The sequence below is a fragment of the Chlamydotis macqueenii genome, chromosome 10, assembly GCF_036417535.1.
Source record: "Chlamydotis macqueenii isolate bChlMac1 chromosome 10, bChlMac1.mat, whole genome shotgun sequence".
Lineage (NCBI taxonomy): Eukaryota > Metazoa > Chordata > Aves > Otidiformes > Otididae > Chlamydotis > Chlamydotis macqueenii.
This window is the reverse complement of record NC_141565.1, coordinates 18,503,366-18,531,063: the sequence shown is the minus strand read 5'-3', so window position 1 is coordinate 18,531,063 and position 27,698 is coordinate 18,503,366. Positions and strand designations below refer to the sequence as shown.

At 42.3% G+C, this 27,698-nt stretch overlaps 1 protein-coding gene across 19 annotated transcripts in view; it reads left to right on the top strand.

Annotated features, from left to right (window-relative positions):
* FOXP1 (forkhead box P1) overlaps positions 1-27,698 on the top strand; it is a 382,770-nt gene that overhangs the window by 299,750 nt on the left and 55,322 nt on the right. For 18 of the 19 annotated variants that reach the window (XM_086755804.1, XM_086755816.1, XM_086755801.1 and 15 more), the window contains 4 exons: positions 7,402-7,539; positions 8,629-8,718; positions 14,210-14,369; positions 20,606-20,810. In XM_086755804.1, the coding sequence (XP_086611930.1) occupies positions 7,402-7,539; positions 8,629-8,718; positions 14,210-14,369; positions 20,606-20,810 (593 nt within the window). The remainder of the gene's footprint in view (positions 1-7,401; positions 7,540-8,628; positions 8,719-14,209; positions 14,370-20,605; positions 20,811-27,698) is intronic. The other variant, XM_086755817.1, reaches the window with a different exon arrangement.

The window sequence follows — 27,698 nt, the reverse complement described above, 5'->3', positions numbered from 1 at the left end:
CAAAGCTCTTGTATTTTTTACTGATTTCAGAGCTGCTGTAGATGAACCTGTGCGGGAAGGACTTGGATTTACTTTATGAAAATGTTTCCCGGTAGCAAGCTAACTTACTGATGTTGTTTTCTCCCCCCTTTTAGAGAGAAGCAGTAGCAGGGGTAGTTTTATCAACACCTGCAAAGCTAGGTTGTGGGAAAGTCCTGACACCATAAGCTAAATTTGTTATTGTTTGGTGAAAGGCTTGGCTGGTTTTAAGCAGTTTGTTTGTTTTATTGAAAGCAGAACTGCATTACTGGAAACTACTTCGCTGTAGTTCAGTTGAAATGTCCTGTACTGTTTTGTTTTAATAAGGTGCTTACTTGCTCATTTTTGCTTTCCAATTATAAGGAAAGGGGAAAAAAATGCATCATGCACTCATCTGCAGATCTAAAGTGGCCGAGTAGAGATGGGGGAGAGAGGCAGCACTGGCAAATACCTCTTCCCTAGCCTTTTAAATTTTTTTTTCTTTTTTTTTTTTTTCTTTTTAACCTCTCCAGCACAATTTCCTCTGCTAGCAGGAGGATCTGTAGTTTGTACTGAAGTTGAATGAGTGTTAGAAAGCCCAGACTGAATATTGAACAAAAAAGTGGAATTTGTAATTGTTCTGTGCACTGGTTTCGGACGGGTTTGCCTTCATTGATTAGGTAAGATGCTCTGTTATTTGGGAGGGACAACACCCCCTCCTCTCCAGACTGACAACGGGTTTTAATTTTTAAGCTTTATCTTGCCCTTAAATCTGAAACATCATTGTTCAAATAACTGAGAACAAGGTAAACCAACAACATCAAAAAGGTCGGCTTCTGTGATTTCTCAAGGGCTTGTTATTTTGTACTTTCCAATTCTATTTGATGTCTTGACAAAACAAGATGACACAAGGGAGAATACATTAAATTTTGATTTTCATCTAACCTGTTACAGTAGTGGCAGCTTAATTTCTTTTACTTTTTACCGAAGACGGCTTTTTGCACAATTACTCTAATTGCCACGCCACTTTATGAGACGGTTTCTGTACGGGTTTCCCATTTGCCTTGATTTTTGCGAGGCTTTTTTTTGAACATGCTTTGACCTTTAACACGGCGTGCTCGCCGGTTGGAGTGTGTCTTCATTAGGAGTAAATCAGTGAATGGCAAGATTGTCAAAGAAGCAACTGATGTTTTCTCATTAGGATCTAATTTGCACCGTTGTGCTTAGCTGTGATGTTCAGCTGTAGGTGTCTGCCATAGGTGTGAAAAACTGCACATTTTAAGCAAATAAAGTTTACAACTGTTGTAAAGGCTGCGGTTGCAAGCGGAGGGGCAAAGCCTAACCCAGTGTTTACGCAGAGCTCTGTTTTGGGAAATAAACAGCTTTTTTTTTGACCAGGTGAATATTTTTCAAGAGCTCGCTGATTATTTTCCAGCTGACCAGCACAATATATGGATTTTCTCAAATACCCCAAGTTTGAAAAGCAGGCAGCTACAGGTTCAACTCTTGCAGGAGAAGATACTCAGGGAGTGGGGAGAGAGCTCATCCTTCCCTGGAAATCTCTGTCGGGAGTTGCAGTCCTTAAAAATCTCCCATAAGGGAAAGGAAAAAAAAAAAAAAGTCCTTCTACATAACACTTCCTTTTTGCTCACATGAAACTCTAGGCATATTAAATGTTGCTGGTTCAATCACAGTCTTTTATTATTTAATTAAGCTCTCCTTAATGTATTAATGAATTAATACACAAATGTAAGGAGTCTGACATGGTGATCATTCTCAGTATATTAAGGATGTTTGGGAGATGGAGGATTTCAAGGGGTTTTCAAGGGCTTTAGGGGTATTTTGGATGTTTCTAAGCAGGATTGCTTTTGGTTTATTTCAGGCTTTTTTGGCAGAATGTGTTGATCTAACATTTCCTTTCCTAAACTCTGGAAAAAAAATTGAGTTTTTTTGTTCTTTGATTTTTTTTTTTTTTTAAAACTGAATCATTATAAAATATCACCACTGTTCGGAACCGTGTACAGCAGGTTATAATTTTTCATTTCATGCTGGAGCAGGAAGCAAAAATGATAACTTTTTAAAATGTGAAAAATGGTGATGATAATCTCGAGGTTGAAATCTCACTCGGCTTAGTAAATGAGTATTTTGTTGTGTGTGTTCCGATTTAGTCTATTTGACAAATGTTAGATGTAGAAAGGATTTAATTTATGTAAACTTTATATTTTTATGCAAATTAAATGGGTATTTATTATAGCAGAAACAATTATCCTGGCACTTAGCGAGAAACCTGGTATGCATGAGAAGTGGTAGATAAGATCAGATGTTTCATTCTGTAAACAAATATGAAAATATTCCCGTTTTTCCTTAGCTAGAAGAGAATGCAGAAGACAGCAGACATCCTGACATGCCGGGGAATGTCAGCATAGCCCATCGTACTGCCTTCCGTGGGTCAGAGGGAGATCTTCCCTCCTGATAAAATACAATAAACAAAATTATAATAATAAAATGCTAATTTAATTTTAAAGAGAGTTTCTCCCCCCGTCTGTTAATAGGTAGTTGTATTGTTACGGAGAGAACGGTTATGCTAATGACAGACTACTTAGCTGATTTTACATTAATATAATAAATATTACCTGTCTTAATGTGCTGTGCTGTATTATGGCAAAATAACGAAGTCTAAAAGTGAGATTCCATTTTGCATAATGAAATAGCACTGCAGTTTCTGTGTGAATAATTCTAACAGCGGCGCTTTTTTTGTTGTTATTTTGGAGGATGAAATATTATGTCGGGAATGTTTTCGTCTTGGGTTGGAAGCAGGTCCTGCCTTCAGCACTTCTGATTTTCCTGGGCTCTGCTCTGGCTTGTGGCATCTTGCTTCCCTGCTTGCCGGTGTGTCAGTGGGTTATCTTCTCCTGTGGCACGAGCAAAGCTGGGTTGCATTGTTTCGGCTGAGATTTTTTTTTTACATTTCAAATGTATTACACGTAATAGTTTTCTAATAAGACTGCTCACGTTAATTGTTTGGTTTTTTGCTTAGCCGTATCTATTTTTATTTGTAGCCCAGTATTTTTAACTGCTCCTCAGCTACTTGCTCTTTCTGTGTTCAGCTGTGTTTTGCTCCGTTTAACTTTTATCACAAAATCTTTAACCGAAGAATTGCTGTTTGGCAATCCAGGGTGCCTAGTATGAGGTCTTACTGAAATCAAGTTTGAACATACATCTCAGGGAAAAAGGATATTCTGGCAGGGTTATTCTTTATGAATTAAGGAAATCCTCCCCACCTTTATGCCTGCTTGCTAACAGTTAACAGGACCACAGCCGTATCCAGCATCGAAGGCACGTTGTGTGAAAATGGCATTCTTTTTTCCTCACTTCATACAAGATTAAACTACTAGAAATTATTTAGCTAGTATTTAATTATATTAATATCAGTGAAAATGGGGGAATGGAGATGATTAAATAGGACTAAATCATTTTCATCCCCGTGACCCTTGTCGGGCTTGTATGGAGGAGTGACAAATGCATCCCTGCCGTAACTCCCTTGCAAAGTTAAAGGTGAACTTGGCCCAAGTTTGTGGAACTTTCCCTTGGTTGATCTCGCCAAAACACGGCGTGTTTGCAGAGCTTGAAATTTGGGATAGCGGAGGGGACTGCGGGGGACAGGAGGGCTTTGGGGGATGCAGAGAAACAGCAGCAGAGGAAACCCTGGGAGAAGCAGTGTCTGAAAACAATTGTGAGTATTAAAGACGTTTTTTGCCGTTGCTGGTATTAGCATGTCAGCAGGTCCATACTAGCACAGCTCCGAAAGCCAAATTGCAGCTGTATTTTTACCTGTGCTGCCAGGTTTACGTGCAGCTGGGTATCTACCACGCCCTATTGTTATCAGTCAACAATACCAAAAGAAGTTCATTCATCATATCAATAACAACAATCGTGTTTCTTTTGGAAAATAGGAATAAACAACTTAGAAAAGATTGATTTCTGCTCTGCATGCTAAGTTAGCGTTCTTTAAATATATCTGCCAGTAGTTTAGTTTGAACTCCCTGAAGGCAGTAAGACAGAATTATTTTAGTTCTTCATAAACTGCCTTCTGTGATTCATTGTTAACTCATAAAACACGTTCATTTTCATGTACTTAAACAGTTAAGCCATTTTTAAAGTTGGTTTGTAATTTTTTTTGGCAACACGTTTAAGTTGACATCTGAGAGATAGAAATCTAAAATCAATTTATAGCCCTCAGTTTAGGTTTCATTTACTATCGGACAAAATATCAGAAATAAATATTTTTTTTTATCTAACGTAAAGTATATTGCACAGTATCTAAAATAAAGTTTAGTTTTGACTGAATACACTCAAAAAGGGACCCATAAATATTAGAGAGCTGTAGTTAAGAACTTACATGACTGTTTTAAATACTATTGATTTAAACCACCGGCTAGATTTTATGAATCAAAGTGTAATTTCCAAGCTTTGGCTATATTTCTCATCGCTAAAGCACTCTCTCTTGTGTGCCTTTAGCAGCTTTCCAGACATTCAACACGGGATTAAATGATAGTAGTTACAATGATCAATAGGTTAAGACCGGTACAATCACTCTTACCGCTAATGACCTCGGTAGTAATGGGTAATAAAGTGTGGACTATAATAGCCTATTGCTGGTGCTGCGTGCCCTTTGATTCCCAGTATTACCAGGGACTAGCTGCATGGAAAAGTTGGGCATGGGAGTTAAGAGAGTGGATATATAGGCCATCATTCTTAACCATTTAAAGTCTTCAAACCGTACCTTGTCTGGGACGTGCGTGTCGTTTTTGACATGGATGTTTCTGGTTTGTTTGAATTTGTTTGTGAAAGGTTTCCGTAAGTTGCTTTTGTGATAAGCTAAGGTACAAACTTCGGCTAAATGTGGCTCTTAGCCGTGTTTATAAATGAAAGGCCAGACCTCCTTTAGAGGCGCAGATGTGGTGTGAAAATGTGGTTTCAGATGGTAAAATGAACGGATCAGTGCAAACTTGTACTCCTAGGTGTGCCATATATATAGATATACACATGTATGTAATTTTTTTTTATTATTTTTTTTTCTTACTGGTTAAGTGCTTCTGTTCTACCAGACTGTACAGCTAGGAGATTCTTCACCGGAAGGTACATGACCAGTTTTCAAAGGCAGGGCCAAATCCTTGTATTTATCCCAGGATAAACGTGCAAAAAAGCCATGGAAGTGAAGGGGAGTTGTCTCCGCATAGCTGACGGCAGAATGCGGCCCTTCGTATTAATCACCCATGTGTAGGGTTTACAGCACCCCACCCTGTTCCTGTCTGTATCCCTGCTTGTCGTCATAAATCTGACTGAAGAGTATTTGTGTTGTCTATCTTCCAAGAAGGGCACAGAAAACATACTTAAACATGCTTCCTCTTCTGTTTGCTCAGCCCAACTTCAATGAAAGGTAGTACAAACCCGAGGGTAAAGTAAACTTCTCTGGGGATGAGAATAATGACGGTGAGTCATGCTCCGGGGCGAAGATAGTGACAGCAGTATTTAATTAAATAATTTTGTACTCCCAGAAAAGTTCTTAAAAGACCATGGATTAAGATATTCTGAATTAATGGGATTACCCATCCTGATGACTCAGTGTCCTTGGAGCTGGTCCTGGGGGGCAAGGCAGTGGCACGGCACGGCAGTGGCTTTCCCACAGGCACGGGCCAGCCATGGGAGAGTGGCCGCTGGCTTTGGTGGGACTGATGTTTGACCCATAATTAAATCTCCATTTGCTTGCGTTCGCACCTGCCTGGATCGCGTCACGTCTGTGGGAATGTGCCATGCGGCGAGGAAGGCACGGAGGAGCTCTCTGTGTTTGCGTTAATGGCTGTCGGAGGCGTGCGAGCGTTGGCTAGGCTTTGCTCAGGCAAACATTTTCAAGGTAGTGTCTGGCCCTGGCACACAACCTGTACACAACAACACAGGGAGATATGCAGTGTACATGCATCTGACCTTCAGGAACCATTTTTAGTTCATCAAAATTAGTGATGCTGAGAAATCAGGACATCAGTGCATAATGACTGTGAAATTAGGAATGAAAGCTTGCTATGCAAATGACAGGACAAATCATGTGAAAAAGTCAAGATAAACTGCATATTAAGACATTATGTTACATAAAATTAATACTGCATTTCTCTCTTGCTTACTACTACACTGGAAGATTTTTTTTTTTTTTAAACTCCTTTATCTTCTGATCAGCTATTGTCTGCTGATTTTTAAAAGTGGTGCACGGAAAAAGTGCTAAACATATTATTACCTTCTATTGTAATACGTGAGATGACAGGAGATCCTTTTTAGCAAAGTATATCCTTTACTGCTTTTAGTTTTGTGCTGTCACGTATTTGATTTGAAACTATAGAAAAGTAAGGTGCTTAAATATTACTGTTAAAACTCATATGGGTTTTGTCTTTTCCTCTATTATTTTTTTTTCCTCCTTTTCTTTTCCTTTTTTGGGGTGGAGGGTAGAGGGGTGGGTTTCTAGGGAAATAGTCTTCTTGCATTACTAGGACTGACAAAATGGTTCTCATGTAGTCTGCAAATTAAACACAAGTGCAGTGATTATTTTGAATAGCTAAATTACATTCTAGAAAGCTAGCAGAATTCATAGCATTGTCATTAGGTATCCGCTTGAATACAATTTGTGTAACCTTGGCCAAGACAGCCTGTCATTTTAATGTCAGTGTTTTATCTGAACAAGACATCATCCTTTCAGATACAGTGTACAGGTTCCTTGCAAAGATGCCCGTGCAGAAACGTGTTAACAGTTGCAAATATGAAATGCTATCAAGTTCATCACTGTAGCTGTTTGTCACTGAAATGTCATGGAAAGCGGCTTTTAATGGTATCTCACATAATATGAAAGAATTGAAGACATCTGTATGCTGGGTGAATATGGAATGGTAAAGACATCATGGTAGGGCCTTTCTGTTGAAATTGCATAGGAGTCTAGTGCTGTTATTCACATCACTGAGCCTTCCTTCAATTTTCTTAAAGACCTGTCGTAATAGGGTCTAGATCCCATCAGCGCGGGATACTCGGTTGTTGGATTTCTGTAAGGAAGGGAAGGGCTTTCTGGGAGGGAAAGCACCCAGTTGATGGTTTCTTGTAAAAATAAATAAATCTTACCAGGGTTTACCCTATTGCTTGCTTTAAAGAATGCCAGTTACGGTAATGTTTTGCAAAAGGGGAGTTTAGTCACCAGGAGAATGTGCTTGGTGCCTCTGTACCTGCTCCGCTGGGCTGTAAGGTCTCTCTCGCATTCAGCACCCTCGATGCCGGGCGTGGGCTCTCCCAGTGTGGGGACAGTGGGCGGCGTGGAGGAGCTGTGGCGATGTGCTCTGACCTCCTCTTTGCTCTCCTCTTGTGCTTCAGGTTCCAGTGTCGGTGGCTATGATGACACCTCAAGTGATCACTCCCCAGCAAATGCAGCAGATCCTCCAGCAACAAGTGCTAACTCCCCAGCAACTCCAAGTCCTGCTCCAACAGCAGCAGGCACTCATGCTTCAACAGGTAATTGTTTTCTTAACAGCTGCTCAAGTGGCCCCTATAGATAACAGAGAGCTTCAGCTCCCGAAATGTTCCCGGGGAAAGAAGCTTCCCACATTTCGGGTCCGTTTCTTGGAGCAGCCGTGCTCTAAGATGAACTGACTGCTCTTTTGTTTTTAGTTCTAGAAATAGCTACTGGAAACAAATCCAGTGAGCAGTGCTAGGAGTGTTTCCAAGATCAGCTAAATAATACAGATGCATACTTCAGTGTCAGGACTTCGGCAGATGTCCCTGTTGCGTTTGCCTGCGTCCCCCGGAAAGCATGGTGCGATTAATTGGAATAAACAAGGTGCTGGGGCAATACTTCCTGTGTTAGACCTTGTTATGTCCATCTGGAACCGTAAAGGACTGTGGAAACGGTGGCAATAAAAGCGAGGAGCTTTGCAAACCTTAATCTGATTTCAGCCAATGTGTGCTGTGCAGCGTGTCAGTGTTTCTCACAGCCCGTGCTCCTTTTTCAGCTCAAAGTTGGCCACCGACAAGCCCCAAGGCTCCATTACCATAGGGGGGGCTAACGAATCCCGGCTGGGTGTCAGCATCCACTCCACCCCAGCCCAACCTTGCCTGCTCCCTCCGGGCTGCCACACTCCCTCCTGCCTGTGCCGGAGCGCTGCCTGCGCGGTGCACGTCTGGGGAGCGGGGAGGAGGAGAGTATTTCCCAGGATGCCTATGCATGTATTGAACAACACTTAATACAGTCAAACCCTATCATTTAGAAAGCATGTGTGTTTCACAACAGAGATTCGCCAGGCTCTCTCAGCAAGGGCATTTTGGCTTTGTTGTTACAATCAAAGGTCATTCCTTGCCTTATTTTAATTAGTTTGTGTAGAAAATGGTATGTTTTTCATCAGTTCATTTTGGAGATTACTTTTCAAACGATAATGCCAAGAATAGTCAGTGTGCACTGAATTTATTGTCGAGTTTCAAACTAAAGGTCAGACCATTACAGATAAAAGGATGCTATTTTTCAAATCACAGTTTGTGTGTTACACCAAAAGGGACAGTGAATTGGCTCTCCACTTTGTTACTCACCATCTTTCCTTTTCTTTGTAGCAGCAGCTTCAAGAGTTTTATAAGAAACAACAGGAACAGTTGCAGCTTCAACTTTTACAGCAACAACATGCTGGAAAACAGCCTAAAGAGGTACAGACAATACCCATTTTACTTTCAAACCACAGATCCCCGGGGACTGTCTAGTGGCTATTAAACTGTCATTCATCTTATAAATGATTGCACAACTGAACCGACTCTATCGGGTCTCAGCTTTCAGATTTAGAGTTATTGTCCTGTTTTCGCCTGTATTTTCCTCTGCTTTCCATTTGCTTGCTGCCACATATTTTATAGCAGGGGACCATGCCTTGCTGTTTGGTGCGAGTACTGGAGCGAGCATCTAGACTTGTATCTTGGGAGAGTGCTTTTGGAAGTTAGTTATGTTGCAGAGGGGAGGGGCCAAGGCAGCAGGCCCACATGTGGTGTGGTCTTCTCAAAATGCTGCAAAGTTCTGAGAGATGTGGAGTTTGGGCTTGCGGTTTCCAAGCGGAGAGGTTCTGGTCACACATTCCTCGCAGCACAGGCTTAGCAGGAGGGCGGCGTCGGTGGTGACACGGGGGAGAGAGGTCTGAGAGGCAGAGGCAGCGTGGGAGCGCTGCCCGTTCACAGCACCTTGTGCCTGGATGCTGTGGGCAGTGCGCAGTGGCAGCAGACCTCACTCTGACACCGCTGCGGTCCATGGCAGGAACGGGACAGGCCAGGGTGGTTTCTGCTTGTCCTTTAAATACACTTTCCTTTCAAAATACCTGTCACATCCTAAAGTTTGTTGATTTTGGTACACTTAACTTTAATTTTTCTGTAATTACATTTCATTTTAAGGCACCGGGTTCACCTCTCTAGTCACAAGGAGTTGGAGGCTTTCATGTTTAATCTGACATCAGCACCGACTTGAGTAGATCCTAGAAAGCTGCCTCTTGGCATGAGACGCTGCATGGTGTCCTGCGATAGCGGCAGCACTTGTGTATCACTTTGTAAGTGGCGCTGCTGGAAGCACGCACCAATTCCTGCACCGTCCCCCCCTCCCCAATATTTTGGCAAATCGTGCCACCTGTGCCAAGTTTTCAACCCAGAGTGAATTTTTCCAGCTGAGTTATAAACCCCTGAAAATAGGAGGGTTTATAATGGAAACGCTGACACAACCTTAACCATAGCACGCTTACGGGCGCCACTATAATAAAAAGGGAACAGATTAAAAAGTGTCTAAAATGTAAATCTAAAGGACTAACAGTAATTAAAATGGAAATGGCACAGGGAGGGAAGGCATGTAATTGTGAGATATCACTGTGCAGAATGCTCTCAGCTTTGTTTTGCTGGCTGTTTTTCTAATTCAGTAGGGCTTACTCATCAGTGGCAGTTCAATGCGCGTTAATGACTCTGGGATGCAGGCATCACTCTGGACAAAGAAATGATTATTGTGCGGTCAAAAGAAGTTCAAAGACAAGAAGGGAATTTCAGTTTTTTCCTTAGAGATCCACATTCAAGAGCATATAAATTAAGCCAAATGTTAAAAACCACAGTCTGAAAGCTGACTTCAAAGTCACAACTCTCTAATTAATGAACTGCGAGCTTCAGTTTGGACAAGTCGTGGTTTGATGCGCCCATAAATCAACATGACAGGTCTGTTTCACAGCCTCAGACAGCGCTTGTCATTGAGTCACATCAGATGTAAACACAGCAGAAAAAAGAGGGAATATGAAGGAGGTGCAATTGATCAACAGAATTGGTAAAAACCCACTTTTGAAACGCATTATGCATGATCACAGGAAATGGCGATAGCCTCAAGAGGCTTTCTCCTTCTGCTGTTGCTTTTTTGAATCAGATTTCTAACAGCCTTCAAAAGGGAGAATAAGAATTATGGAGCTTCTCCCCTGTGGCTGGCAGGCAATAACCCCCTGTTGTTATTTTGTGCTTCTTTCTTTTCAAAGGCGTCAAAATTTAGTTTTTTAAAGATCTTTAACTCTATATTTGAAGACAAACAATAAAGGGCTGCCACTGTCATTCTTATCAGTTACCAGGGATTGTATTTTTTCTTTCTGTTGCCACTTCTTATTAACCTCTTATTTGGTCTATTAGACATAGTTTTGAATGCAAGCCTGCATGCTGGGAGAACATGAAAGTTCAGATGAGCTCAGAGGGCAGATAAAGAAATTTGAAGGGGAAAGTTACACAGCAGAATGAACGATAAAAGTTAACTCTCCTAAATTGCTGTTGTCAGACAGGAGAGCATCTCAGACACAAAGATGAGGGCTTGGAGCTTAAAGAAAAAAAATACTTTGTGTTAAAAAAGACGAGAAGGGAAGTTAGACAATGTGATGGCATTTCAATATCTAACGCGCTGATTTACTGTGGTCGCACTTCTGATATTGCACTGTCGAAAGCAACAATAAGAAAGGGCTCCTTCGTGTTTCAAGGAGAGCATTTCAACACCGTAGCTGTTCAGAGAACAAGGGGCCCGAGTCTCTCCAGCTTGTTCTCCGGTTTCGGGGGGAATTTTAGCTGACGGTTTTGGTAGAGGCCCGTTTCAGCGATGCGTTTTGTTCCACAGGTTCGTTCAGCCTAATTTTTCCTGCCTCAAGGAGGTTATTCTTGCTAAATTAGCATGCAGGCAGTGGTCTTTTTAATATTTTTTTTTCCCCTCCCCCTCTGTCTCATACTAAAAACTGACAGTTGGGTCACATGGCGAGCAGTGTCGTGGTGGGGAGCGGCGGCTGCCGTGCTAACGAGGGCCGAGTTTGTACCTTGACAGATGGAGCAAGTGCATTCATGTACCGCACCCCCCAAGTCATTCTGTTACTGCCTTGTCCTATTGTACTGGTGTGAAATAAGAAAAACACAACAAACCTCCCAAGCCCCGGTGGCGAAAGGGATCCGACCCCCAAGCAGGGTAACAGACGGGCCCCGGTGAGGTTTCTGGTGGGTTTGACCGGAGGGCCGTGCGGCGTAGCAGAGGGTGAGCACTGCGTGGTGCCCGTTCCCAGGAGCCAGAGGCGTCGGGGTGAGATCTCAGTCCTGCGCCCGCGGCGCTGCCTCTTCCCCTGTACAAAATCGGGTCTCCCCAAGACGAGGGGGGCTGGTGAGAAGGATCCTGCTCGGTGCCCTGGCGCTGGATGGAGCGGGTTGTTTTCCGAAGGGGGCCGTTTGTCCTCTGGCAGTTGTGACAGTTTATGTTAGGCAGTAGGGAGTAACCTAAGAAAGGAAAACAGACCTTTGACAGAAGCTTTAGGGAGGGGATCAAAAATGCAAGTTTTATCAGGATATTTCGGTATTTTAACACTGACTACTGACCTGACAACAGGACTGCACTGAGACCTTTTTTGTATGCATTCAATTGTGAAAAGTAAACAAACTGCCTTGTATCCTGTGTTTGGTAACTGGGTGGGGAGCGCAGTTTGGCAACGTGTCTTGCTTTTAAATTCTTTCTTGGACAATGGGCCTTGTATACTTTTATATCCTGGCTTTTCAAAGTAGAGAGTGTTCAAGAGCTTTTCTTAGGATAGCTGAGAAGACAACCAAATGGTCATCAGTCAATTTATATAAAGGGTTTTTTAAAAAAACATCATGCTAACTTTACGCTAAGATGGCAAATAGGTAAAATATTACTGTAACTAGATTTTTATGTAATACCATTTATTTTATAGATATATATATGTGGAAAATGAATATTTATGGAGGCAAACATTAACTCTTAATACAACTGTTGCTGGGGCTTGCGTTCATCGGGTCCTGTTGCAAATAGCTGAGCAAGTGGATCTGTCTGAGCAAGCTGTTGCAAAGAAATGAAAACTCTCTTGAGTTTCAGAACATCTGAGCGCTTACTTGTTTAACTGTGTTCTTGAAGTCCTAGACTTTCTTTAGAAATAAGGTAAATTGACTTTGTAAGTAAGATAAATAGACTGACTGTCTGTACAGTCGTGGGTCTGCGGTTGGCTGCAGTATTAAGGTTGTTGATGGGGCACTGTGATTCAAGACAGTGGGGACCAAACCCCAGGCTGGTGTCTGTCAGTCCTGCTCCTGCAGCTCTGGTAGATTTTTTTTTTTTTTTTTTTTTTTTTTTTTTCCCCCCCATGCCTGACACAGCAAGGAATGGGGCCAGTGATCCTCTTGGCTCAGTGTCAAGGAAGAGTGACAAAAACCTTGGGATCTGGCTGGGGTTTGTTTGTGGAAGTGTTTAGTTTTGTAAGAGTTAATTTTCTTTCCGTAATTGTTAGCCATAATGTGTATAAGACCTCCACCTTGATATGATTCCTAGCAGATTAGGGATATTAGATAATTTCCTTCTATTTATTGTACTACTGCACTGTATTATCTTTCTATCACTCAGATAATTACTAAGGAAATCTACATTAATTTTTTTTGGCTAGCACAAGGAACTGCTAAACATTGGCATGATGTATTGATGTTTTACACAACAAAAGTTTTCCTCCTGTCATTGTACAATAAATAAAAAGATATTTATCAAAATGCAAAGCCTTTCATGGATTTTAAAGAACAAAGCAAATAAAACACAAGATGAGCATGGAAGCAAAACCTAGAGGCTTCCTTAACTGACGAAATTAAGGACTCTGAAGCCTGGAGTACTGTACATATTAAACACTCACATTCAAGTAAGATGTTGTTTGCTAAATTATGAATGTGTGTAATTAAAATCTAGTGGCTGTTTCTATGAAAGATTTACAATGTTATTTCATCGTTTGTCATGGCTAATTAACAATATTAGATGAAGTTTTTCTTCTTCAAAGGTCTGATTTTTTCTCATTTATTTATGTCAGAAGTGATAAACAGAGTAGTTAAAAGCTTCTCTGGGTACAGTAGTGAGAAAAGCAACATGTTCTTTTACACCTCGAAGGTTCAAGGTTCACATCCCTGTGGAGTAAAGCAACTCCATCTTCTTTCTAGTGAGAATAATTAAAAATTTCAAAGTGCAGAAGTAGCAGCCTTAAATGCAGCACTGAATAATTCCGAACACAACAGAAAGTATTGTGGGGCTTGATGGATGGATAAGAGAGAGTAAGTATAAAATACCATAAATTAAGCCAGCTGTGTTGCCTTAATAGTTGAGACAACCCTTGCATGAGCAAACAGAGCACAGTGCAGGGTTGTTTTTCATTTCATCTGAGTGTGATGTGATCGTGTGGTGTGATTCTCACATTATACATGTTTTTTGCCTCAAAGAATTACCTGGGACTTTAACAGCTGCCAGCAGCGTTTGCTTTACCCACCACTGAAACGCAGCCTCTCCTGGGGTAAAACACGACCGTGTGGACCAGGGCGACGCGTTAGCGTGGACCAAGACGCACCGCGTACATTTTTTTTAATTGGGATTGCAGGAGGGAGTTAGGTAGCATGAACCTCACCGCTGGAGGTGGGAGCCGACTGCAGCCCTGTGGTTAGCTCTAGTGTCTAACCCTGCCTTGGGTTCGTTGATACGGGGCGGTGGGCTCGCTGGCTTGCCTTGGTACCGGGTGACTGCCATCAGAAGCTGAAATGTGTTGAAACAAGGAGCCCTGAAAGCTTCTTTTAGTGCTTTGCCCTGTATTGACAAATGTGCATTTTTTTTTTCACTTTTATTTTTTTTCTTTTCCAGCCCCAGCAACAGCAGGTGGCTACACAGCAGTTGGCCTTTCAGCAGCAACTCTTACAGATGCAGCAGTTGCAACAGCAGCACCTCCTGTCTTTGCAGCGTCAGGGGCTGCTAACGATCCAGCCTGGCCAGCCTACTCTGCCTTTGCAACCCCTTACACAAGGTAGGTGAGGACTTTGGGAGCCGTCGGCTGTCTGGCGAAGCGATAGCATGCACACACGTCCACACAGAATTGTCACTCAATAAGAAAAGAGAGAGAGAGAGAGATCTCAGAGGCTCATAAAATAATAAGCACAGAAAAATCCTGACAGGCAGAGTGGGCCTTATAAAGACTTTTTTTTTGAGAAGGGCAACGCTGAAATCGTAGACCGCTCTGGCTAGCGGGAGGCGGGTGGTTTGGCGTTTGGATTCAATTTGCACAACTACGACCAGTCTGGCAGATTCAAAGCTGCTGGTTGTACTAATCTGAGCTGGAAATCCTTCACAGGAGGAGACTTAATCGATTCTTGGTCTGGGTTCATGGCTAAGGATACTGTGAGAGCAGCTTTGCCTTTTTTAATGTCTTCTTTGGGCCCTTTTTGGTTCCAGCGCGGCGAGGAGCTGGGCGCAGAGGAGCTCTGATCCGCACGCTGCCGAACTGTAGAAATTTGATTGCCCTTTGCTGCAGCTGAGAGGGAGAGGTGGCAGTGTCTCTTCTCCATGCCTGTTTACACGGCCTTCGTTTCACTGCCTGTGTGCATCATAGCTTCATTCCTCCCTCCACACTGAGGCAAATTGGGATTAACTCCACTTAATTTTAATGGTGTTATTGACAATTAGATCCTCCTACGTCTTTATTCAGTCCTGCACTCTGCAAGAAGTTACTGCTTTGCTGAAATCCCTATTTGTATTATTTTTTAAGATATTAATACATTGAAAGCAGTAACTACTTAAATAGCAGTACCTTTGACAGTTATTATAACCTGGGGGTTTTATTCTTTCTTTTCCTATTTAGCTTGATTTTTTTTTTTTTTTTTTTTTAAGCTGGACTTCTCTGCAAGCCTTGGGGCTTTTTTAAAGATTTAGCTGAATTCTGGCTATTGTGATTAAGGCAGTTTGTTCAAAGTTGGCATGACTCAGGAAAGACCAGATCTTTCAGCCGTGATGCTGGCATTTCTGAGTAGTCATGCCTTTTCCTTCCTTTGCCCCATGGTAAATTTAAACATCCACCTCGAGAACTTGAGTCAGCTCAGGTTGGATGACTGGGCTCTTCAGAGCAGCCTTAGGGCTGCTGTTAGCTGCTAACCCATGTGATGAGTTTACATTCGGCTCTGTTCAGTTAAATGGGGAGAGGGTGGGACAAAATTGCTTCTGTTCTTCACCCTCCTTTTTTCTGCGTAGCTGCAGAAGGAGAGTGAGGTGGCTGGTGATGATTAACTGAGATGGATAAAGGGAGACAAAACTGGGGAGTGGAGTGCTGTGTGGCTGGCGTGGTTGATTTAGGCTTATTGTTGCCAGATCCACCAAGGGATTTGAGTGCCTCACTCCTGTCTTGAGAGGCTAAGCTTTTGGGGACCTGACGTCTTTCTCTGCAAGACTCAGTTTAGCTTTCCAGCATCCCGCAGCTGGGCTCCTGGTCTAGACTAGGCCAGTGCATGAGTTGGAGGCTGATGCGTGGGAAGGTTGGGAGCTGCAGGATCACGCCTGGCGTGGTAGCTGGTCAGTCACTGTCGATGCGCGGTGTGATGGGAAGAAGGCATGAAACGAGTCCAGGAAAAAAGGGCACGTAGACAAAATGCCATTTATACTTGCAAAATGTTGTAACGTGCATTAATTATGCTTCACATTTATTGTTGGAAGCATCCCAGGCTGTTCCCTGGGAACACACCCACCGGACTCCAGCTTCAACCTTTGTGATTTTTCCCACAGCCCCTATACTATTAAGTTTGCTCGGTAAGGTTCATTGTATAGTACATCAGTTAAGCTGTCCAAAGGAGGGCAATTGGGCAGTGACAAGACACGCTCATGTGTAATGTGAAAGAAATGAATGTGGTGATGCATGAAGTGTAATCTGTGCGGTAACACATCGGAGACACCGGTAGGTAATTCAGCAGTCGTGGCATTGATTGATATGGTTAGCAGGGTAGTGTAACTATTAGTCCTCGCCAAGAAGTGTATTTAAAACCTAAGGGGTGCCGACTTGCCTGCTGGAGATGACATAAACATCCGCCAAAAGGGCTGGTTCTTGCAGGGAAATGAACTGCCAGCGTTGGGGGCGGCTCGAGCCATGGGCTCGGCGGCGGGAGGAAAGAGTAACCTGAGAATTCAGGCAGTTTGCAGTACCGCGTGATTTTTTTTTTTTTTTTATCAGAGAGACGATGGCTTAAAACTGATGTCATTATGAGGTTTAAATCAACTTTCTGCTTGCTTGAACATGGTCACCTGGGTATGGAGGTACAAGGACACAAAGAGGTTGAGCAACTCTGTCTTTGAGCCGCTGATACCTGGGGTTGGGAAATTGAGTTCCGTGAGCAGTAATCTGTCAACTGTCCCCACAACATACATTTTTTAAACCTGTGCCTACATTTTCTTTCATAATGAAGGGGAATAGTTGTCCTGAAAAATGCAATGAAGAGCCAGGGCTATAGTTTAAAATAATTGGTAATGGACACTTCTTATTTAAAAAAAAAAATAATTATATATATGTATATATATCTCATGCCCTTTTGTTTTCAGAACAGTTTGCAAGACTGAGATAAACACTGTAAGTGTGCATATTAAAAAAAAAATCATCCCTCTAGTAAGTGTAGCTATGAATTTGATGAAAAGCAGTTTGCTTTTCTTCTTGAGTATCTGTACCAGTAATAAATGTTTCTAAGGAGAGAATGCTACTTCATAAGTGATTTTTTAGTTATGTTTTTAGAACTAATACATTGTTTAAAGCTGTATTTTAGTTTCGTTTTTAGTGCTCGCCTATTGTCTTACACAAAATGGCACATCCTTTAATGTTATATTTGGGAAATCTTTGCTGCTTTTATTTAGACACATCTATAATCTAGATTTTACATTTGTGTGTAGTAGCAATTTAAAAATAAACCACATTTCGGCAGTGTTCTGAGCTGCGAGAGCTTGATCTTTAGTCTCTGCAAAATGAAACTGCAAATCACACTTCAGATCACCAGTGAGTGAAAATAATAGGACTGAGACATCTGGGTGCCTGATTGCTCCCGAAGATTTGGCAATTTCAGATCTAAACCCAGTTGCTGGTACGTACGAAGTTGCAGCACCGGCAGCAGCGATCTCGAATAATTGCAGCACAATTCTGGGAATCTGACTTAAAATTTGGCTCTCGCTGTTAAAATGGAACTGTTAAATGGTAAATTATATAATTTATTGCGAGTGTTCATGGATCTATTTGACTTGCTTTTACCATTTGTTCTATTATTTTATTTAACCATTTTGCCAGATGAGTAATGAGCGTACCTTTCAGCTACCCGGTTTGACAGGCGAGTTAGGAATTCTCTCCAGAATTATTCTAAAAGAACTAAATCTGGGGAAGGAGGAGGAAGAGTTTTTTGAATTTTATTTTATTTTATTAATCAAGTGATGTCAGGGATGTGGTCATTTTTAAGCGAGGGGTTGTGTGCAGACGTATATGACATCACGATTAACTTTTAAATTTAATGTCATCCAGCCTGAAATCCTCCTTTTTTATCTCCAGCATTTATTCCCCCGCACTACTGGGTGGTTTTTATTTTTCTTTAAATACGTGGTATAGTTGTCATTAGTGCTAGTACGAGTTACACTTGTATAAGTTAGACCAAGCCCCTGGACTTTTAGGGTATCTGCAGCAGGGTGTTAATATTATGTGTAGGTATATTTTAACGACTGTTATGCTTGCGAGCGTTTCCTTGGAATAAAGCATTAGTAGGTCCAGAAGTGACCGTGGGGAGAGGAGAAAAGTGGGGACAGGGAGAGGTGAATGGATGCCAGCCTGTCTCTTAAAATCCTGCAGAAATCCAGATAAGGGAGTGGTGGCCAAAGGAAAAAAAAAAATAGGCCAGTTATTTTTTCCCTATTTGCTTATTCTGGAAAATAAAAATAGGTGTCGACTCATAGGGTCTGATATCAATACGTTATCATCAACAGACAAGTCTATTCACTATTGTTTCCACTGAGTAAACAGCGGTGCGAGGGTCAGCCGCGCTCGCAGGTAATTGTTGGTGCGCAGACAGTCCTGTCAAGCGTGTTGGCTAAAAATACATCCCACACTGTCACTTCGCAAGGTGTTTGAAAATAATAGCCCCCACACAGGAAAACAGGACATAGGCTTGTGTGTACTGACCTTTTTCTTTGTTTAATTTGCTCAGAGGTTTAATTTCAGGGGGCACGTAATAATTGAATATGTCTAATAACTAAATGCTCATTTGGGACGAAATCCATCAAAATATAATTGGCGTTTGGGTCTGATGAAAGGAAGACGATGTGGCTTTAGAGAAACGGATGTGTCCTAAGAATATCTGATCACTTAATGTATAAATTGAAGCCTCTTTCAGAATATATATTAATTGCAGATACTTAAGGATTTTAACATTTTTTTGTAGTGAACCGTTACCGGAGACCAACTGTTTTTGTTAATGCTACTCTCGGAAAGGCGGGGAAGGTTATTGGTCTGTCGTGCAATAATTTACTCCTCTTTGATATGCAAACGATCCACGGTGAATATAAAAAAATCCTATCAGACTCATTTCACAGTTCTTAACCACTTAGATTCTCTGGAGTCTATCGCCTCATTAGACCAGTGCTCTCCAAAGCTAGCATAATTAAAATCTTTAACAGTTTAGCAAAGTAAAGATGTTTGGCTGATCACGTTGAGATGATTATCTATCCATTGTATTCTAAATGACAAAAATAAATTAAATTTAGACCTTGGCATTTTTTATTATGTGTTTCAAATGAATATAATGCGTACTGCCGCTTTTTTTTTTTTTTTTTATTTCGATACCTTAGGTTTGGTGAGGTAGATGCCTGCGTGAGCTGCTGCTGTACACTCAGAAAATGGCAGGTTTCCTTAGGATAGCGCCGGTGCTACCGTACGCTGAAATAATGAACAGTCATCCAAACGATGATCTGGAAGCGCAGTGATGAGAAACCTCTTTAAAAACACAGACACTGGCTTTTAGTATTTTTTTTTCTCCCCCTGAATATTCAAGTGATGCATCTCTACTGCTAATTTTTTTCCCATGGCCTTCTCTGAAAGAGCTCTGAAACAGTCCTCAGTGAGAGAAACTTGACTTGTTTGATCATGTCACAAACATAAGCTTTATCCAAAAGCAGGATCTCAGCGTGAGCCCCTGTCACGCTGACGCGCGCAGCTCCCCATCCAGCCTTTGCTTTGGCCCACTGGAGTCTGCAAAGCTTTCACTTGCCTTATTTGTTGGATGCTGTGTCCTAAGCCTGATGTCCCCTCTGGCACAATTAAAAATATGTATTTTTAATTATTATTTTTTTTATTTCTTGAAGCTTATTTTATGTTTTCATTTTGCTTTTGAATGGCTCATTAGCGTCGATCTAAGAAATGACAGTAATAGTAGTGTTACTTGTATAGAAAGTTATACAGTTTTTCAGTAGACACATCCATCAATTAAGTGAGCAGTTCGAGAAACCAAAATTAATGAGAAAGATAGGTGTGTTAATGAAATAATCATAGTATAATCAATTTGACTGTTAAAATTTGAAAAGCATTTCAGGAAGACAATATGAATTCATAATTTATGTCTAAAAGTGATTAATAAAAACTATATTTAATAACAAAGCTATTTGTCATCATTTAAAACTTAAGCACAAAATTAGTCATATTGTGGTTCGTGTTGTCATAATAATAAAGCTGAGGTTTTTCTTTTTTCCTAAGACGTTCCTTTCTTTTAAAAACAAGTCAGAAAATACTCACTTTCCTTAGAAAAAAATAAAAATAAATAATATGTTTTTAAAAGAAATAGACATGAAATTTCTCAAGCTGACTGCAAAGCAGCCCTTGACCACCCTTGCTTTCAGCCTTGCTGTGAGCTCAGGGCGATTTCTGCCTGAGTAGAGACTCTCCAAATGGGCCCTCTGTAATTTTAATTACAAAAAATAATAATAATTAACATGGAGTTCGGGGTGGGTAGCATGTTGTGTGTGCCCCACAGCCAGGATTTTTCATTACATAGGTATTGCACGTGTCACACCAGAAAATTTAGCAGAGACATGCAGCGTTCAGTATTAGCCTTCAGTTATTAAAAAAAAAAATACATGCGCAAAAACACACACACACACAAAACTAACACTAGGCTTTGTTTACTGACTCTTTGATTTAATTACTGTTTGAAGACGGCCGAATTAGCTGTTAATTGATTTAATTATCCAATTTGTTTGTTTCAGGCATGATTCCAACAGAACTGCAGCAGCTCTGGAAGGAAGTGACAAGCTCGCACACAGCGGAGGAGGCAGCCAGCAACAACCACAGCAGCCTGGACCTGTCCACCACCTGCGTCTCCTCCTCCGCGCCGTCGAAGACCTCCTTAATCATCAACCCGCACGCCTCAACTAATGGACAGCTATCGGTCCACACTCCTAAACGGGAGAGGTAGGAGCCGGTGGGGTTTCCACCCGTGAGCATCTCTGAACAGCGTGCCAGAAACAGTGGTGAAATTGTTGGGAGCGGTGGCCAACTGCCTTGGCCTCGGTTTTGTCCTCCACGCCTTGCTCTGTCTGATTTTGGCGTGGTTGAATAGAGTCTCCACTGGGCAGAATATGCTTCTTTTGTTCTGATCTTTATGACTTGTTAATTGGATCAATGTGGGCACAATTAGCTAATTAGAAGCGCATTGGATAAGCGTGTTGGGGGAAGTGTGAAGAGCATAAACTGCATTTTTCTGCGTTTTGCATCATGGATGGTGTTACTCTCCATGTACCTTGGGTTTGCGGGCTGGAGGTGAGGAAAAAAAAATCTGTTGATCAATACAGGGCTGTTCTACCACCTGGTTTTCTGCCAAATTTCAGTGTCCCATCTCACCTAAGATCTGGTTGTTTTTTGGTTGTTTTTTTTTTTTTTTTCTTTTTACTCTGTATTTACCTGCTTTCACAAGACAGGATAGGCTTGAGTTCACCAGGTTTCTCTAAAACAAAGTGGATTTTTTCTTTTAAAGTGCTGATAAAATTAGCTAGCTGGTGTTGTTTGCCTTTGTAAAGTGTGGCTTAATTTATACTTGCTAGGCTTGCATTGTTCAAAGAAATGGCTTAAATCAGAGGTTGTCTGTTGACGTGCTTCTTGACGCGGGCTGTGCTTTATTCCTAAGGATGCTTTATTGCAGGTTTGTTTCTTTACACCCCCAGATTTCACTGAGGCATGTCTAACAACATAACTTTTGCTTATGGTGAGATAGACGGTCCCAGGAGCTTGGGCCGTGGGCGCCAGCGCCTGCTGCAGCCTCGGCGTCACTGCAGAGGAGAAGAACGGTCTCTGAGCAGCGTGGGTGCACCGGGGAGGGCAGTGCTTCTTTGCATTCAGGAGAGTTCCTCTGCCCATCTAGAAACGTTACAGCAGACACTACTGAAAGCTGGATTTTATGGAAACTGATGGCTTTGTCTTTCCGTCCTCCTTTCATTCATTAGAAAGAGGATAATGGAATTTTTAAGCCATAGAGTTTATATTTCTGGTGGTCTGAAAGTAGATTGATAGGGAAGCTATATAAATACCTCTTATATCTTTCTAATATTAAGAAAATAGTGCTGTTGGGAATAGATAGATTTTAAAGGAGAGCACACCCACTGTTGCAAGAACTGATGTGTGTGTAAGGCATCATTTTATATCCCTTGCAAGGACATGTGGGGGAACATCAGCATATACATTTGTAACGTGTCAAGGACATGGTTTTCATGAAGACTTACATGGGATACTAAAAACAATTTGATGTTTATTAAACAATTAAATTCCCTTTTTGTTGCATATAGAGCTGAGCAAGATGGGTTTACGACTTTTCAGTATATTTTTTATCTATATTTTTCTTACAGAGTATATAAAACAAAAGGCCATGCAGTGAAATGAACCTTCTTTCACTGAAGAGAGGCATGTGCTGTCTGCTAATGGCAGTCTAACAGAGGAAACAGTATGCCATTGCTGTTAAGTTTGAAATGCAGTGGAAATACAGGAATTTGTTCTGAAGTGAGAATTTTCTCTGTGTATACTGTCAAGCAGAACTGTAAATCCCTGTGTCTGAGTCCTGTAATTGTGGCCTGGAGGCAACTGGGATCTACAAACAGGGCGATACATATGCTTTTATTAGCAAAGTTCCAAATAAATTAATTAGGAAGGCATAAACATTCCATGGTGGTGTTTGAGACTGTGTAGATTAGAAGACTTAAAAGTCCTCAGCGGTTGAATTGACAGCTGTATTGTTAAAGCTTGCCATTGTACTTTTCTTACGTATCTGTTGAGTTCTCTACAATACAAAATAACAAAATACAAAAATAGGTGTATTTAGGAATACAAATAAGACAGCTACAGACTTTGCTTTATCTTGCCTCTGTTTGGTATATCGAGGGTTTACGCCATCCATTTGCTGCAGTGATTGAATTACATCTTTATCCATAAGTAGAGCAGGAGACGACACAGAGAAGAATGCCTACTGATGCACTTAAGGGTTTTGTTGCAGTCTCATCAGGCACTGTGGTGCCTGCCTGGATTTCGTATGACACAGAAGCTCCTCTTGTTGAGATGTGTTGCACTGGTTTCCTTTCTGAAAGGATATTTATCTACAGGCAGGGCGTTTGGGGTGGTGAGGAAGGAGTAGCTGTGCTCTGCCGTCAGATGTATATTTGAAAGCCCACAGAAGGTGAAATTTCTGTGTAGTTACAAAAGAGAGAACACAGGCATGAGCAGGGTTTTGGTCATTTTTTTGATTGTAAAGGTCAAGACAGAAAAATCATGTGTCTGGTGAGAGCATGAGTTTAGTAGACTTACAGTAAAATCCCTGTACGTTCTTGTACCCTGATGGTTCAGCACAACAATGGAGCTCACAAATACAAGGGGACTTGTGGCGGTGGTCCTGAGCCCAAGCTTGCATCAGGTGGGGCTGTTGGAAGGGAGATACCAGCCTCTCCACCTCCCATCACACAAGTCCCCGTGGTCGGTTTTTGGGTTGTGGCTTCCCCCCCTCATTCCTGCACCTTCTGTGCAACTGGCTGTTAGCTTTGATCTGATACAACCAAGAGCTATTTGTTTAGATTTAAACAACAATAAAAAGCACATAGTAAAAGCCGTAAGTGTCCTAACAGTTAAGTACAGGCACATCGTAACGACTGCCCAGCAGCAATAAATAATCATATACAGGTAACATTAACTTTTAGGGTGTGCTGTAAAGCTGTTTCCCCCTCCTTCCTCTTGGGCTTTTGAGAACGAGTGGGCTGCAGGAGGCAAGTTGGTTATGTGGGAGTTAGTATCATCGCTGTCATCTCTGGCACATGTCACTGGGATAGCTCGGGCTGTGTTTTACGGGGTTCCTGGTCCCGCAGGTCGGGTTGCGAGGCTGCTGGAGACCTGCGAGACAGGCAGCACTCAGCTGACCGCAGCGGCAGCAGAGGCACCTGCGTAAAAGTCATCAGGCGAGCGGCAGCTCTGCTGAACATCTTGGGTAAAAACACGTTTTGGTTATAAACAAGAGGTTTAAAATAGCAGGAGAAATACAGTCATTGGCTGCTTGGCATGCCCACGCATCACCGTGCCGCAAGCCCAGCCTCATGGTTGTGCGCAGCGAAGCTTTAGTCCTGCGCAGGCTGTAGGGACACAGCTCTGGTGTCACTGGTGACACTTGCCACGCTGCGGCTGCGTGGGGCTGCCACGCTCGGAGCCGAGTGACAACAAAAGTTCTCCTTTATGGCAAAAAAGCAAATGGCAGGTGAGCGGCCGGACTCACCCCACGATGTCTGAAAAGCAAAAATACGTTCAAAAAGCAGGAGGCATCCTTTGCTCCTGGGCAGGGGCCAAGGAGCATTGTGGTGCTGCTCTTGGTTTCTGCGTGCTCTGTGTGTATGGCTTTCAGAGGAATGAAACAATTCCAGCTATAAATAATGGGTTAATGCTTTCATTCATTTGGGCTTTAAATGTATATTACATCTATGCTTTTGTCCCACATTTCGCCCAGTTTCTGTAAGTAGCAGCAGCAGCAGCTCTGGGGTTTGGTGCACAGCAATCTGTTAAGGAGATAAATAATCTGCTTTGGCATGACACTCCTACTCTCCTCTTTAATTTGTCTTACACAAGGAAAATTATAATTAAATCATTCAGGGTAAACCCTTGAGTGTAGAGAAGGAAAAAACACACTTTGGTAAAGATTGCCAATAGAGACCAACTTCCCTGTTGTGCCGTGCAGAGACATTTATCAATATTCAGCACTATTAAAGAGAGAACATTTCGTGTGATTTGTGAGGCGGATGCCAAAGCTCAAATCAAGGCTTGTTAAGATCCTTTCCCCATGCAATCATGGGCATTCAGCATCATTAGAATTCAGCACTGACTGTGTGTTTCATGCTTTGATTTTACTCAGACAATTTAATAATGTTTATTGTGCTGATTATATATATAAATTCACTCAATGCAATAAACATACCTCAGTCATCAGTACCCTAAGGGAAATATTTAGTTATAGATACTTGTATTCACTCAGGATAAGCAAAAGTGAGACCATCAGCCAGCATGCAAACCTCTCATCATCTTATCAGCATTTGGGTTTCTTCAGTAACAAGCATTTTCTCTACACAAGTAAATAAATAAATAACGGGAACTGGTGAAGTACATCTGCTGTGCTTAGAAATGTCAAGGACAGTACCCACTTTCCATCTCGTTCCACTGCATCTTATTTTGGGGAAGCTTGATTATTTTCTTAGGAAAAACAGCAAAGCAAAGTGAGTGGATGCCCGGTCGCTTTAGGTGACTGCTAACTTTATAACCTGATGAGCTGTGGGCATCCCAAAATTGAGAATATTCCTGTTATGGATAGGTTTGGAAAAGCAGAATGGTGCAGAATTCATCAGTGCTTTGTGGTGAGGTTGCTTCAGCTTGGGCTTGAACTGGGAGGTCTGGGGGTGCTGTGGTGTGGTGCAGGTGCCTGCATGCTTGTCCCGTCTCGTGGCACCATTCTGTACGGACTGCAGCGGCAACAGGATGACGGAGGCTGTATATAAACAAATGAGTCAGTGAAGGTCCAGAACTGTTAATTTAGGAAACGCATCTGTTTGCAAGAGGTAAGGTGAAGAGCTGGAGGTAAAGGCTGCATGTCCAAGAGACCTTTCTCCATCTACCAGCAATCCCATCTTTATCCCCTGTGGTCTTTATACCCTTTCCAACCGTGCCTGAGTCTTGTCCTTCCACATAAGCAAGCAGCCATCTTGTAGGAAAAATAGATGGGATAAACAAGGGGATTTTTAAATTACTTTTTCTTGCCAGCGTCACAGGAGGAAGGAGTCTGGAGGAGGCTCTGAAGGGAAGTGAGAGGAACGGCGTGGCAGACCATCGATCTGCTGGTTAGGCTTAATGCGTTGTGTTCTACTGTTGTTATCTTCCATGCCAGCTGATCCTCCATCAAAATCCCAAGGCCCTTAGATGAGGGCATTAGGATTCAGCACAATTAAGAATTACAGACTTCGGTCCATTATTAATGCTCGGGATGAAACAGTTCAGCCTGCAGTCCATATGCTCCCAGGGCCTGATCCTCTCTTGGCCTGCCTCTCCGTGTAGTCCCTGGCATTCGTTCTGCACTGGTGCCAGCATCAAATCTGCTCATCCGTGTCGGCTCCTCTCAGTTGCTCTGTGCAGTTGATTTTAGCTCGTTATGCTTTACCATCAGCAGAGTTTCATTAGATTAGGTTGCCTCAAATCCATTCTCCCTGAAGAAATCAGTGTTCCTGGGGCCTTTCCTCCCAAAAGGTATTTAGCTGCTCCGCGTTCACAAACCCCATTGTGACCCTTAAGTTGTTACCCACAGTCTGAGGAGCTCAGGTGCCTCCGTGTAGCTTCCTCGCTGCGGAGCTGGGTTGGAGCCGGAGACTTGAGCCGAGCCCAGCTGCCTACCTGATAAACCACCCCGCTCTCTACATGGCTGCTGTACTTCTTCTCACTGCACCTACTACGGGTGTGATGGCTGTGGGGCCAGTTGGGCTGTTCAGTGACAGTGACGCTGCGACAGCCGGAGCAGGGCGCTGGCCTGGCCATCTGCATTTATTATGTGTAGGTGCAACCCAGATCATCCCACTACCTGATCCCTTGGTGCTCGCTCCCCCGCCAAAGAAACCACCGCCAGTGACTGCCTGCTCTCCCCGTCTGAGTCACTTCTCTCCGTAATCAGCTTTGAAAAAAATATCCGCCGTGACTCAGACCTGGAGTTGCTAATCTTCAGTTTTAAGCCTTATCAGGCACTTTTTATTGTTACTGCTTTTGAAATTCGGGTGTGTAGCATCCTTTGTATTGCCCATACCTACCTCTGCCACGGCACTCATGTTTTTGAGAAACCTTCCACTGAATGAGTTGTACAATGCCGCTCGCTCGTCTGTCTCTCGGAGCTCTTTAATCAACTTAGGCTTTTCAGAGAATTGTTTCACTAAACCCCAGAAATTTGTTTATAGTTTATTTTGTATTCTCCTACAAAAGATGCAAAGGTAAGCAGTCTGCGGTGACTCGGTGTGGCCCTTTGCCGAGTAAGGGTGCTGCATTTGACGCTTCGCCGTCCTGGGGAAGTTGCCCCAGCGTCGAGGAGCCCCTGCACGCCAACGCTTCCCTGCTTTCTGGTCCCGAGTAATAACCATCAGTTGTACAACTCCAAACACTACGCTAATGTATCAGAAAGCACTTAAAATAGATCGGGTGAGCCTTGGCAGACGCTGAACAGAACTTTTCCAAATTTTAGCATATGTATTGTTTTATTCCTCCATCTGGCCAACAGATCATTGTTTGATATCTGAGTGCTTTGCATATCTCCTCCCTTTTCTTGCAACTGAGATACTTACACGTGCATTTAATACAGCTTAATGCTATTTTTACATGCCAGAGAAATAGCTGATGGCTTTCTGTTAATTGCGTGCACTTTGCAGTTAAACTTTTACTAAAACATTCCTGTCTAAATACTTGAAGTCCAATGAAAATTTGTCCTCTTCTTTTATTAGAGGTGTTTATGTAGCAGTCTTAAAAAGGGACCTGTTTTTGTTTTACTGCACCGTGGATTCCTGTTTCTTTTTATTTCCTCCTGTGTGCACGTTGTCCTTCCTCAGTGTTTGCTCGGGAGAGCTGACTGTCCTAAAGAGCTGAGCAGGGAGCTAATGAAGAGCTGCGTCATTTTTTTTTATCGTACATATCACAGCCTGCGAGTGGAAAAGAAACACCCTTGAAAACGCCATAAAAGTAGAGGAGAAGTTAGGTGATTTTGTGTGACTATTTTCTCTGCTGCTCAATAAAAATCGAGCAGTTAGCATGACAGCTGTTATA